Below are 14,209 nucleotides of genomic sequence, written 5' to 3'. Positions count from 1 at the left end.
AAAAATTCACATACACAAGCTAAAAGAAGACTATGTCAGTGAGAGTCAACACAAACAGGAAATATTTGTGCTGAAGTCAGAGTCTGCTGTCACTAATGCTTTACCAGACTGCAAAGGCTGGAAATGATGGTGCCTCAGAAATCCTAGAGCTGTAATTCTGGGTGAGGAATTTTATGCTGAGCAAGACAAGCAAGGCAACACATTTAAAAACCCAACATATGAATAGTCCATTTATTAAAACAAAAGACACTTCTACCATAAGGAGGTTACAAGAGAGATTAAAAGAAAATGAATGAAAATCAATCATAAGTAACAAATATCATTGCAGAGATGTACTCCTGCTGAAAAAGGTTCAAGCCTTTTTACCTGTTTACATCTCTTGTAGAAGGCAAATGAAGACATAGACCATATCCTCTGTCTCACACACTCTCTCACACTGTGTCACAAGTTGCAGGAAATGACATCAAGCCATTGAGCACAAACCTAATTCCAGAGTACGCAATGATTCACACATTGACGTGGTTTTGTGAGTATTGACGATATGAAAAGTTAGATCCAGGAAAAGTTAGATCCAGCTCTGCACCTAGAAACTACCAGCCCTGGTAGATGGGAGAGCTTCTGGTTAATCTTTCGTCACTGCTGGTGTTACCTTCAGACAACATGCATATGGCCTCATCAGTCTGCTGGCTGTCAGTTGTCGAGATCTTCTTGGAATCATGGATGTTGCTTTGGTAGTTCACTGGTGAGGGATAGGCATTTTCCCCCACAGTTGATGAGGACATAGATTCCCAGGGTATTTCTCTTTTTCGCCATTTCAGGTCCACTCTCCATCCTGTCCAGCCATAGAAAGCTAATGTGAAGAGAAAGCCCTGCATGGGATTAAGAACCCCCTAGGAAAGAGAAGTGCAACAGGAGTTACATCAGCAAGGAAGGCTTCATCCTCAACTCTAGCAAAATGATTTGCCTATATTAAAAACTTCCCTTTCACTGAATGATTGCTGACTTTAAAATACAATATTTGAACACAAATAAAAATTTAGCCATCACAGACACAAACAAATAAAATACCATGACCTGTTTTCTAAAATGCTGAGGCCATAACAGTAAGCAGTAAGCACGAAATTATTTTCTAGCATGAAGTTTAGCCAGTCAATCCCTTGGTGTGTTTTTAACTTTCCCCACAAGCTCTGGACTTTTTTATTCACAAAAGCACATATATTTTTCATTACAAGCCAAGTCAAATATATGAGAGGAGACACTAGCATAGACAGTCAAGCTTTTAAAAATAGCAGGAATTGATCTGTCTGGAACTGCTTTAGATTCTTGAGCCAGTGAAAATGTCCATCAAAGTGGGATGGAAAAATGGGGAGAGGCGCTGAAAAGAAAATCCCAAGTGATTGCCAAAAAATTTGTTTCTGTTCCCAGTGCCATGAGAGGCTTAACAAATTAATGGCTTTAGATGCTTCTATTTCTCTCATAGGAAAACAAGGAAATTATTTTTACAGCCATTTGAAAGCAGAGGTCAGTCCCCAGACTTGACCTCTTGCTCTCCAGGTGAGCAAGAGCAAGGTCCCTGTCACATGAATGTGTTCACTCCTTGTCAGAGGAGGAGAAGGAGGCTGTATCACATAAGTTGCATCACTTAATCCTTCAATACCAAACTGTTCAAATGCTTAATGACACAAATCATGCTCAGGCCTTACACTTCTTTAACAACTCCAGAATAAATTCTCTAGGAAAACCTGCACTGTCACCTCTGAAAAATCCCTTGTCAAATATTCTAATAGGAGAGAAGAGGCTACAGTAAGAGACCAGCATCTCACAACTATTTTTGGTGCCATGTGTGAAAGATTTTTTCTCCTATTTGTTCCCAAATAATGACCCAAATGTCATGACATAAGATGCAATCATTCTTTATAATAATAAAAAAAAAACCCACCCTAGTTGCAAACAGAGAATTTCCATTAAATGCCCATTTAACTGGGAAACCTTCAGGAACTGTGAGCCAAAACTTTGCAGCTTGCATTATGGCAGAGTTTAGCAAGGTGAGACTAGAAATCATTGTAGTTATCTGTTGTGGATCTTGAAATGGGAGTGATCTCTTACAGAGAGAATGAATACTCCAATAAACGGGAGAAAAAGTTGCCCTCTAAGACATTTTTGGCAAAGTTTACATGTGAAAAGCACTCCCATTGACTGCTCATTCCTTTCTCTTACTTTCTGCTTTTCTTTCTGGATTTTCAGAGTGTTTATATCCCTCAAAACCATAAACCCCACACTATACAGGTGTTGTTCCACCAGTTTAACAACAGTGATTTCTAAGCCCAGTAATGTCACAGCTGACCCACCATTATAATCCAGGTGATCAGTGCAGCACTTCTGATGTTTTTCAGGGGCATTTCATTGATATCTGGCTGCATTTCGAGATAGAACAAAAGGGTCTCGTTGATGATATTGGATGACCAGCTATGGCAGGAGCAAAGAAGAAAAGGACAGTTACAGATGGATGTGCATGCAAAATATGCTTTACCTTCAAAATATAGAAATTAAAATCACTCGAAGGACAGTAAGATTTTTTCCAGTCACAGAACCATTAAGGGTAGAAAAGAACTCTAGGATGATCAAGTCCAAGATGGTTGGATTTCTTGCTAAATCTCAATCTGAAGGGACCTGTAGGTCTATGAGATCACAATCAAGGACCGGACACCTACCTACTCACCCAGGCCTAGACAGTATAAATCAATATAAGAAAAAAATCTGATAATTTTAACTTGCTGCAGAACAGTAAATTGGAGAATAAAACTGAGATGAGAAGAAAATGTGATCTATAATGGGAATATCATGCATGCTGACTTCTTTCCCTTGTGCCTTAGAAGAGTTGTGCTTACAGACAAGAAACTCAAATATATGCACGTGTTTTTGTAAAAGGCTGTTTGATTTCCAGCTGGAGTTAGAATTTCAGAGTTAAATTAAAGACTTCCAGAATGTCCATTAAAAAACACCAAAAATCAACAAAAAGTTGACTTTTAAATCCTTCAAAATGTTAACAATTATTTTTAATAAAGGTAATATCTGTTTCCAAATAAGGATGAGCATAATCAAGCCTTATTCATTGAAAGAAACTGAGTATGTTCTACACTAGAGAGTATAGCAAATGACTGTGAGTTCCTGTGGCATCTAAACAATGAGAGAAGCATTTCTTTATAGTTGTACTGTGTCTTCAGAAAAGAAACCATCAGCATTCATGTCATACTTTCTAAGGGGTTTTATATTTGTCCTCTGCACAATTATACCTTTGTCACAATGTAAAACCTCCTGCTCTCCCCTCCCAAATGTGTAGGCATCTCTTCTTTCCTATTTTGCCTCAACCTGCTGTCTTTGACTAAAGCATTCCATATTTGACTTCTGGGATGCAAGGAAATCTTCCCTATGCTTCTGAGATGAGACTGCCTCAGTCTTTCCCTCCAGTAACCTTTGAGAAAGATTTTACTCTCTAGAGTTTATGTTTTATTAGAGCAAAATCCTAAACCAGAGCTGTGATTTTATATTTTTATTAGGAAAGTCCAGAATGAGACAGAATGGAAATAAACAAATGTCCCCACAATGTCCATGGGAAATTGGCCTTTCCTTTCATGCTTTTTCCCAGATAATCAAGCTGGCCACCATCCTTAGGTTGCAATGCACTTCTGTGGTGCCTCTGGCCTCTTTCTTTCCACAGCCCTGGGAGCTTGGCTGGATCTCTGCTCCTTATTATTTCAGCAATTTCCAGGAAGCCATGCTGCAGGATCCCTTGCTGCTGCCTCTCACTCCCTCCTCTGCTGGCTACCCCACCCTTCACATTGGAAACTTCACTTCCAAGCCAAGAGGACTGTTATTCCCCCCAAAAAGACAATCATTTCCTTTCAGAGCACTCCAGTAGACAGCAGCCAAGAGAAGATAAAAGAGGCAGCCTTTCTCCCTGCTCAGCCTGTTAAAGAAATGCATTAATACACCTGTGTATAAAGAAGTTAAGTGGGATATAGAGATTGCTAAGTTTGGCCTTCTCATTTCACCACTCCAGAACCATTTCTTGTTGTCCCATTCTCCTCCTCTCTATCTCTTTTCTGTCCTATGCCAAAGTACTATTTTCATGGGGAAAGACAAAACATATTAAAATATATATATATGGAGTTTTCTTTTCTGGCATTTCCTTATTTTCCGGTCAATATCCATGTGTTTTTCAGGCATTTGAAAATGACAGAGCACAGAAGTGGCTGCATTGTATGATCATGGTCAAAGCCGTGAAGCCAGACTTAGAAGCATTTTTATTGCAGGTCCTCAGTGATGTGTTTGGTGCCAAGAGGCTCTAAGAAATGTTGATTACAGAAAGCCATCTGTCAGCCCACAGAGCTGGGAGCCTGCTCTACCAGACAGCTTCAGTCGATGCCCAACCTATTGGGAAATTTTTGCTATTGTTTCTTGTTGCTTTTGTTTTTCTGTTGGTTAAACATTTTATCATTTCCTCACAGCCAGTGAGTGATTCAGCTCCTTTGTGAACTAGTTTAGAACTGCTTCTTCCTTAGATACCTTCCCTTCTAAGCATAAAGACAAACAAATTAAGCAACCCATCAGTCTTTACTCCTGTCTCTGACTCTCTCCCTCTGGGAAAAAGGCACTTTAAAAAAAAAAAATAATGCACCTCTTACCAAATAACAAATACCAGCATAATCTTGAAGAAGCGCATCTGGATCTCTGTCCCCAGACGTCGTTCGTTCTCTGTGTAAATTCCTTGTCTCCCTTTCAGTAAGGATGCAACTGAAAAGTATACAATTATGTTCATTACTATATGCACATCTTGTTAGTTTAGGGACAAAAATCCAGAAGATAGAGGCCTGAAAGTTGGAACAAAGGAATGGATGGATTTGTCTCCAGCAGCTGTTCAGAAGCTGGAAGGACCATTTTCAAGGAATCTCACATATATCCTAATACTAAAGGAAAATAAATACACACAGCTGGATTCCTAAAATGAAAGATATCCCACTTTTTTTTTTCTCTCAATCCCACTGAAAATATGAAATAGTATATCAACATATTTCTATTTCATAACAAAAGGTAGCTTGTACCTTCTATATAATGTGTGATATAATCATATGCTTATCATGTGATGTTTAAATAGAATCTTCTATCGTATTTTGCACATTGTTTTTCATTGTGTCATTGACACAGCATTAGCTACACCTCTAAAACATGAAGATGGATTGTCAGCAAAAAAATTATGCCACATGCTGTTCAGATATCACAAGGAATATACAAATGCAAACACAAATATACAAAGAGCAACTTTTTATGGGAACAACTTAAAAAAACAACTGCTTCTTTGAAAATGAGTATTGTTGAGGGACAGAATGAATGGGATAAAGATTGAACTGAGAATACTTGATTTTTCTCCAGCTTTTTTATATAATCAATGTGTAGATGAATTCAGGTACTGCAAACATCTAGCAATGATCACATTACATGAAATAATGCATTGAATCCGTGGCTTTTTTCAGTCTCACTTCTTCCAAGCACTGGATAATAAATTGAACTGGAAAGTCCAGATCCCTTCTGAGTTGTGTACAATTCCCATTTGTTTCATAATCTCAGAAGTGACAAAATTCTAAACACATTTTATTACATTTTTTGCTCTAGGGCTGCCAAGAAGTTAAATCAACTCTCAGATCTCACCAGCTAGAATAAATTACATTTCAAAGTTGAGGTTGGTACCAAAACTACAATAGAGTTAAGCATCTAGGGTACGTTTCCTCAAAAGCTTTAAATCAAGTAACATGGAAACATGTTTGCCCACCTGCAGTTAGAGGTTAATAACAGAATAGCTTGTGTGTCACCAAAATTTGTCTCTAGGGCAAATTCCCCAACAAAATGGAGTCTTCATTTCCATAGGCAACTGCTTCCCACCCTTTGCTGTATCTTTATGATTTGACAAGGAGCTGTCACACATCACTGAGTACAAAGCCATTACTTTCTACAGTACTATGTTGCTAAATAACACAGACTGATTGATGCTGGCCATTAGGAACATACCTGCTGATACTGTCCTTCTAAACAGGATTGGGTTGGCCACAAGCACTAGCAGGAGTGGGGCATAGGTTGTGATGTAATGTGGGATTGCGTGTTCCAAGCCATTTTCACAGCTGAGAAGAAATCATTAAAATATTATGCATTTTTTCCCCACAGATCACTTTCCTGGCTATTCTATCTATGTCACCTTTAACTTAAAAAGAAGAAGAAAAAAAAAAAAAGGAATGAAGCAAAGAGATGCAAAAATTTTAATTTATGGACCTTTACCATCAATTCACATGAGATATAAAGTTGATTTTAAGCATGCACTGTCTGTGGATTTTTCTCAAATTGAAAGGAGTGGGAGAAGGGTGTCTCATAGAAGCTGTATCACAGCATGCCCAAGTGCCTGTACTGCCTGGCATATTTCTTCAGGGCCCACTGAAGCCCAGGCAGGTATTTTATGCATAATCACTGACTCAGTGGGACATCCTTGGCAAAGATCAAAATGCTCGGCTTTTGAATGTCTGTCTCTAAAGCTGACCAAAAGACACTCAAATGACCAGAGAGTGCCCTGCTTCCAGAGCCTGCTTACCTGGAGAGAGAGGGGTAGTAAAGCAGAGCAATCCCCTCCACACAGAGCATCACTGCAAGGCCCCACGTCATCATGTGGTACAGCACAATTGTACTGCAAGCACCAAACACAACAGGCACAATTAAAGCTATTCAACCTTACACTTCCCACATTGCAAGGTAAAAATAGGTTCCTCACTGAAAAAGAGCTTTATAGACAGGAAATTGTGCAGAACAACTCTGGCAATACATTAAACTAAAGAAATCAGGTGGGTGGGGGCAGTCCTTCAGAAAAAGAATGAGCCAAAGCAGTTATTCAGGCTTGCATATGGAAGTCCTGTCCCCTCCAGCCTGTAAGGTGGAGGGGACAAGACTTCTTCCCTACCGTTATTATTGAGAAGGAACCCCTGCATCTTTCATTTCTCCTGCAGAGAGCAAAATAGCTGGTTAAAATTTAAGAATGGAGATGAACAGTCAAATAAACCATCCTTTTGTGATTTGCAGAAAATAATGTTTAACTTTCAGAGCTGGATACTGCTCCCATCTTACAGAGATTCAGATCTGTGTTTGTAAAAGTCTTGATGTTTACTCTGATCTCAGAATCGAGCCCAAATACACATGATTTGGGGTGGGGGAAGGAGGCAGGTACCAGCTGTTTGACTATAACTATGGGACTTTAGATCATTGAGAATAAACCTGATTTTGTAGAGTTAACTCAAAAAGCCTCATTTTGGTTACACCTGCAGAGAACCATATCCTTAGTATCTGACTGCTCTGTATCATCTGGGAACAGAGTCACGTAATTTCACTTTTATCAGAAGCAACTGAAGGTTATTTTGCTCTTCTAACAACCAACTTACAAACTTTTTTTTTTCTGTCTTGTATTAAAGCATTGTACTTTCCAAAGGGTTTAGGTTCTTCTGTCACAGGCATTGCAGAAGAATATATGATAAATACATATTTTTCTTATGAAGGATTTTAAAGGTGTGATCAGAAGGGCAATAATGACAACGCTCACTGAGAAATTGATAAAATAAAATATCAGAGAAAAAGCAAAAAAACAAAATTAACTATATGAAATTAACTGTATGAAGTTCAGCTCTTTCCCCCTCCAAATTTTCATTTTCAGTACAACACTATTTTTTTGCTGCAAGAATCAATTTCAGATGCAGACTAAGGACAAAAATAGTCATCTCATTGCCATATAGTTTATAGACCACAATTTGCTCCATATTTTTCCAAAGGTTAAATGAATTCAGTTACATTTAAATTTGAATTGGACATAAATCAGTATCTGAGCATTGTCTTGGCAATTTAAGCACTTAGAATACCACATCCCTATCATTACCTGGTAACTATATGAGTCAGATTGTTGCACAAGACTCACTTATACTCTTAGGTAGCTGCAAACAGAGACATACAGTGTTGGAGGGGAAAAAACAAATTCAGAGCTTTAACTCTGGTACCTCAGTCCAGCTGATCTTCTCACCACCAAGTAAGAATCAACAGCATAGCAAAACAACCACCAGAAGCCAGCACTATATAACAGCTGGATCCACATCTAGAGGGGAAAGAAGCGCCAAATGTCACAGCTGCTTCTCCAGTACCACTGGAGCAGGGAAGGGACTCAAACCTTTGGCCTGGTGATTTGTTCTTTTAATGTGTGTATTTTCCAGATGAGATTATGAAGTATGAAATCTTACTCAAAATCACAGGAACATTGTTGTAGCCTATGGGTCAAGTTGTAGGTAAATTGAACAGAATTTGCTTTCACAGCTCATTTTCTGATTTAGAAAACCTGTCATTTACCACTCTGTTCCTAACCTGAACATGGTAAATGAAGCCCAAAGAAATTTATAGTGAGGATGTTTTAATTTTAGGTTAAAATTGCAGTTGTTTCTCAGTAGCTGAGGCATAAAAATATAACTGAGGTCAGTCATAACCACAGTGTGCCTATGCATTTGTGAGTTCTGCATGTGATGGTTGTTTTCTCCATGCACAAGATGATTATCAAGAAAAAAAACTCATTAATGAGAAAATCACTCATGCTATAGAAGAATACACCTACTGAACTCCCTAAGCGATTTCTTCAATAAAAATCCAAAGGAAACAGGTTCAAGTCAAGCTAAATATTCCACAGCATTCCTGAGTTGACCCTAAGCATTTTTCCCATGAGCTTATATAAGAAAAGTGACTTTTCTTTGCCGCTGTATGTAAATTCCACATTTCTTCCCCATAGGAACTGGCTCTTTGTAATACTTTGGGAGTGTTTTAATATTCATGCTATCTTTCCTCCAAGCCATCTTTCAGTTCTTATCTGAATATCCTTTATCACAGCTCCATAGTAGCATCGTTTTACATCTGGAAATCAACATACTTGTTACTGAGCCAAACGCTGTTGAATAGAGATCTAGCAGTCTTTCCTCCAAAAGGCAAATCAAGCTGGGAAATATTTCCTTTCACCATGGGATAGACCCTACCTCTAGTAATTTGTGGCATGAATTATTCAGTATTTAATTCAAACATCTTGATATTTTCCTAGAGCACAGAAGGCAGAGAATAAAATCCCAGTCTTCCTTCTAATGCACTTTACCCATAGCATTCAGCATGTGACTTCATCATCACATTTACATATTTGCTGCAGTTGAAAAATGCACAATTTACTACCCATAAACATACATATACAAAAATAAACTGCAGCATCTTTCCAGAAAATCCAACACAGATACAACTGTCTGCAAAAATAATATAAATCAGATGCACTTAAACCCTAAAGCCTCATATGATATCATAATTTTTAACAAAACATCTTGCTACAGTGCCTGAAAGGGTACACCTCTGCAAACCATTCAAGGGAGATGTCCTAAAGTTTCACTATTTGGAGTTTGTATAGGCTTGTGGTTAAGAGAAATTAAAAAATAGCACTAAAAGAAAAATAAAATAGAATCGGAAACATTTTATTAACTCACATGAGAATACGTTAGGGGAAATGAGTGGAAGAAGGGTTATTTTTCATTCCAATATAGTTGAATCTAAATTTAAAGTGACTCAAATTACAGCATTTTCCTGGAGCACAAGTAAGGGAAAATAAAAATTGTGGTAGACCGCTAGGCTGCTCACCATCTAACCTGAAATTCAAATGAAAAACAGTCTGCATACTGTATCCTGTCATGTTTAAAAATACGTCTTTATGTGTTATGGGTCAGAAAGTGAAACATGAGGAGGAGTGGGTTTTGAGCAGAACATTCTTGAGATTGTTGGTGCTTTCTCAATGAAAAAAACAACAGCATTTGCATCTAATAACCAAAACTCAAAGATGTGTGATAGAATTAAGAATTGATAGATGAATACAATTTATATTTGTGTCCATGGCACAAAACTGTCCCGTTTGAAGCTGCTTTTATATGGGCACATAAAGCACAGTGAGTTCAATTTGGCACATACTGCTTTATTTTAAAACTACTGGAGCTGAATAATTTTCTTGACATGCAACCTATCCCCTTCTACATTGTAAACTTTGAACTGCAAAGCTAATACTGCTATTGCTCATGCATTAATTCACTGGAGATCCCACATTCCTATTGCATCTAGGTAAAGTGATGGTCTTGTCATTCTCAATGTTTTGGTAAAAATCGTGACCTTCATTCTTGTACAGTAAGCTCAAATTATATTTCCCAGTGTTTTGATTATAAAATTTGGATCTGACTTGCAATGTGTACTTTTGGAATGCATTTACATTTTCTTATTCTTGCATTTTAATCCAGAAGATACTTAATTAGACTTGGCCAGATGCAGTCATTGAGATGCAGCCCAGCAAGCTGAGCTGAAATCCCACATGGCAGGGATAGACCTTCTGCCAGCAGATTTGTGGCTATGAGTATATTTTTCCTGTTGTCCCTCTGTGTCTAAAACACACAGTCTCATGCCACAAAAGCTAATTTCAGCTACCGAAGGTGCTGGTTTCAGGAGGTCCTTGCTGCCACCACACAGGCTGCAGTTTCTGCCAGAGAAGACAGACAGATAACCTCACGCTGCCAGTGCAACAGAGCCACTGGGGCATTTGCGGTGCTGTGCCAGTGGAAACTCAAACAATGGCTCACAGCCCTTTTGGGGTTGCTTATATGCTTTTGGTTCCATGTCCCTGACTTTGGTGTACTCCACTCCCCTGGCACTCCTGAGAGGAGTGAATGCCGCAGAACTCACGGGATCAGTCTGACCCAGCTGCCCTACATCCCTACCACTATACAGCACCATCAGCACCCTGCCTGCCCTGACCCAGGCTCACAGAGGAGGCATGAACGCACTTGCAGGGGTGTGGCAGAGGCTGAAACCATCATATCCAGGCTCTGACTCACAGCCACATTTCCTTTTGGACACAGCAGTTTTCCTTCCAGATTCCCCCTGTGGAAGGACTCTTAATTGGGAGCAGAAGAAAGGGGGGATGATCTCGGTACCTACCGCGCTCCCCACACAAAAAGTGGAAGGCCACACGTCAGTCCCATTCACCACAGAAATGTTAGCTATGAAGCCCGGGAAGCCCAGCCATACACTTGACCTGAAGATCATACCTAAAGAAAAAAATGCATTAATGCTTTGAATCTGCTGGTGTGATTTGAGTCACATGCTTTTCCCTGCCACATATTTCAAATCGCAGCCCAGCTTTTGTGCGTCGGCAGGAAGGCGATGGCTGCAGAGGAGCACAGCAGGGACAACTGTGCTCTTTAAATGTCAGTGTGATCATTCAGGGAAAGTAGCCCCAAGAGTCGGAAGCTGCTGGGACTTAAAACCGTACATAGATTAGGATCTCACTTAGAGATGCTGTCACATGCTTCTCTAACATAAACTGGGTAGCATTTAACAGATTGACATGAAACACTAAATAACTGTTTACCAGCATATGTTCATACACTCATATTTGCTTCTCTATAAAATCCCCCATTGCAGAAAAAGAGTTATTTTCCACTTTTCTCTGCCTTCATTTTATAGGCAGTCCTTTTCCTCTGTCACAGGGCCGAGCAAAAGCAGCACTTCTGAATTAGGTAACAACAATGCCCTTTTAAAAAGTGAACTTAGAGTTTGTTAGTGAGGTTTTCTGGGTTTGTTGAAATAAAGCACCAACAGGAAACAGAACAAAACAACCAGGTTTTCCACCAAGAATGAACTGTTTTCCACCCACCGAAGTGAGTCTAATACAAAAACCACAATGGATAACTAGTTTGAGTTTGCCAGAGAAAGAGGAAGGGAGAAAAATAACTTTATTGTTGCCTTCATCTGAGTGAAAGGACCTTTTCCAGGTACATGCACATATGTATTTTCAATATCTCTTTTTTTCCTTCCTTTATAATCTTTGGTTTAGTATTGGTACTTATTAGGTACTGTGAGAGAACCTGGCTGGGTGTGAAAGGGGAAGAGAAATGAAACACAAAGACACACAGACTCACACACAGCCCCCAGCAGTGAGACAAAACAGCACTACTATTACCTAATGTGAGGGGGGGGAAATGCTACTGTAGAAACAAACTTGTCCTGTATTTTCATAGCACACGTCATGACAATTTATACCCAATTTGACAGTAAAGGACTGATGGGAAAAATTACCAAATGGCTGATGGGACAGCTCAAGACATACTAGTTTCATTTTGACTCATGCATTCTGTTTTAGTCTCCACTGGTTTATTCCTCCAGACTATCCACCAGGGTCTGGGCAGCAGGTTGTCCTTGATAAGGTAGCTTTACTCACATTTCAAAAGCCTGTGTCCAGCATGATCTGTGTGCAGCTGCAAGTCAAACTCATTTTCTGTCTATGTGATGTGCCCAGAGAAGCAGCTGGCACATGAGCAGGAGGCACAGTTGGTCCAAAAGGATTGAGGGCATAGAGGAGAGTGGTTTCCAAATGAAGTCCTATGGATTGGCTAAATGTTTGATGTCAGATTTATTTTCCAATGTGCTGCCTCACCTCTACTTTTATGCCTTACTCTGAGAAGCAGCTCCCATTCTAGATTTTAATTTGTTTTAAAGCAGAGATTTGGGTGTAGATTTATCAAGATCTTCCACTTCCACAGTATAACTATTAAACAAGAACTTTCTCCCCAAAGACCCATAATTTCCTGATCTCACTTAGTCCAAATCTTCCTGTGAACACAAACAGCATGCTTCCTTCAGAAATCTCTGCTGTCTATTCACCAGCTTTATTTGTCTGTGGTACCTTAGAGCAAAAAGAACCTGTTACATCAATGGCAAGGACATCAAGATGGCACTTACCTAAGCCTCCAAGGATGTCACAAATGGAGATAAAGAGAAGGATGGTGGAGGAGGAGGAGGCTTTGGGCATTTTCCGTGGGCTCTGTCCCTTCTTTGGCAGAAGCTGCAGGATGGTCAATAGCAGGCTGATGGAGGCACTGCCAATGCAGACTCCACAGAAGACTTCAGGCTGGAAGTTTATCACCAGCTGTGTAGCTGCATCCCGGTTTGGGCAGCAGTAGGTTTCTAGCCTTGGAGAAGCCATGAAACGTCCGACTGGTGGAGGGGCCCCACGAACAGAAGAAAATGCTGTTGCTTCCCCAAGGCAGCGTTCACTTTTTCTTCACCCTCCCCATTAGTCCTCGGTGGTGAGAATCACGCGATTGATGGATCATGTGCTGCTGCTGCTGCTGCTGCTGCTGGAAGTAAATCCCCTGGAGCTGCCTTTCTCAGCCTCTCCTAGCAAAGAGATCAGATCTGAACCAGAAACCACAGTGTAATGTGAAACATGCCCCATGCTCGCTCAGAGCCATTGGCAACAGTTCACTCACATATTTCTGCTTGCACAGTATGTGATACAGGAAGACTTAAACTCGTCAGAGCATTGAAGATGGTTTAAAATAAATAAGGATACAGATACCAAAGTGGAAACATTACATTTTAATTGTGTTTCTCTTTAGCCCCGTCCCACACAGCACCCTTTAATTACCTCAAATTAATTGAAAAGATGAGTCCAGACAAAAGCAGTCCCAGTCTTTACAGGGAAGAGCAGGGATATAAATCCACACCCTAACCCAAATTTCAGTTTTAGTGATCCAACCCACCGATCTCTATAAATAAAATTAGAAACACAATACCCTATCACTGTAGAAAGAGATTACATTTGGAAAGAAAATATTAACCTCATCCTGTTTAAATTGCAAGCACAAAAAAAATCCACTTTTTAGTCAGTACTGTCTGCATTAGATCAGCCTGACAGGGAAAATTCCAGGACTTAGGATTTCTCAATAACATATTTTTCTGCCTCTTTCTCTCTTTTTTTTTTTTTTTTAATAATTTGGTAAGGATTTAATATGAAAACAGGAACTTGACCTGCAATATTTTTTTTGCTTTATAAACTAGACAATATCTTTTATGACTGGGGTCCTGCTAGATACAGCAGCAAATAAATACTATTATAAACACAAAAATAATTTTTCCCTTTAAAATAAGTCCAAACTCCCTGTATCAGCCCTCACCCTTCCAGAAAATTTCTTTATGGGGACAAATTCAGAAAATGCAGGAGGGAACATTGCCAAAAGACTCAAAGTCATTAGCATGTTTAATAACACAGTCATAAATTTTATAATTAGTCCCT

General features: G+C 39.4%; 1 protein-coding gene across 2 annotated transcripts; it reads right to left on the bottom strand.

Moving 5' to 3' along the window:
• Window positions 1–418: 418 nt before the first annotated feature.
• Window positions 419–14,020, bottom strand: GPR143 (G protein-coupled receptor 143). 2 transcript variants are annotated; one of them, XM_068180098.1, is made up of 9 exons: window positions 13,562–14,020; window positions 12,874–13,311; window positions 11,071–11,180; window positions 8,079–8,173; window positions 6,635–6,727; window positions 6,064–6,173; window positions 4,686–4,794; window positions 2,349–2,466; window positions 419–890 (listed from the first exon to the last, which is right to left on the bottom strand). In XM_068180098.1, the coding sequence occupies exons 2-9, from the start codon at window positions 13,115–13,117 to the stop codon at window positions 591–593; spliced, it is 1,179 nt and encodes a 392-aa protein (XP_068036199.1). In that variant the 5' UTR covers window positions 13,118–13,311; window positions 13,562–14,020; the 3' UTR covers window positions 419–590. The 2 variants fall into 2 exon arrangements, with proteins under 2 accessions (XP_068036199.1, XP_068036201.1); XM_068180100.1 differs by having other exon boundaries at window positions 12,874–13,098; window positions 13,562–14,018.
• Between the last annotated feature and the right edge of the window lie 189 nt (window positions 14,021–14,209).

The sequence above is a fragment of the Anomalospiza imberbis genome, chromosome 2 (assembly GCF_031753505.1).
Source record: "Anomalospiza imberbis isolate Cuckoo-Finch-1a 21T00152 chromosome 2, ASM3175350v1, whole genome shotgun sequence".
Classification (NCBI taxonomy): Eukaryota; Metazoa; Chordata; class Aves; order Passeriformes; family Viduidae; genus Anomalospiza; species Anomalospiza imberbis.
Note: the sequence above shows the minus strand (reverse complement) of the source record. Positions and strands in the feature narration are given on the sequence as shown.

Coding starts and splice junctions, on each gene's coding strand:
- GPR143 (XM_068180098.1), bottom strand. CDS start 13,117: ATGGCTTCTCCAAGGCTAGAAACCTACTGCTGCCCAAACCGGGATGCA. Junction 11,181..12,873: donor TGACATCCTTGGAGGCTTAG/GTAAGTGCCATC, acceptor TTTTTTCTTTAG/GTATGATCTTCAGGTCAAGT. Junction 4,795..6,063: donor TAGAAGGACAGTATCAGCAG/GTATGTTCCTAA, acceptor TATACTTTTCAG/TTGCATCCTTACTGAAAGGG.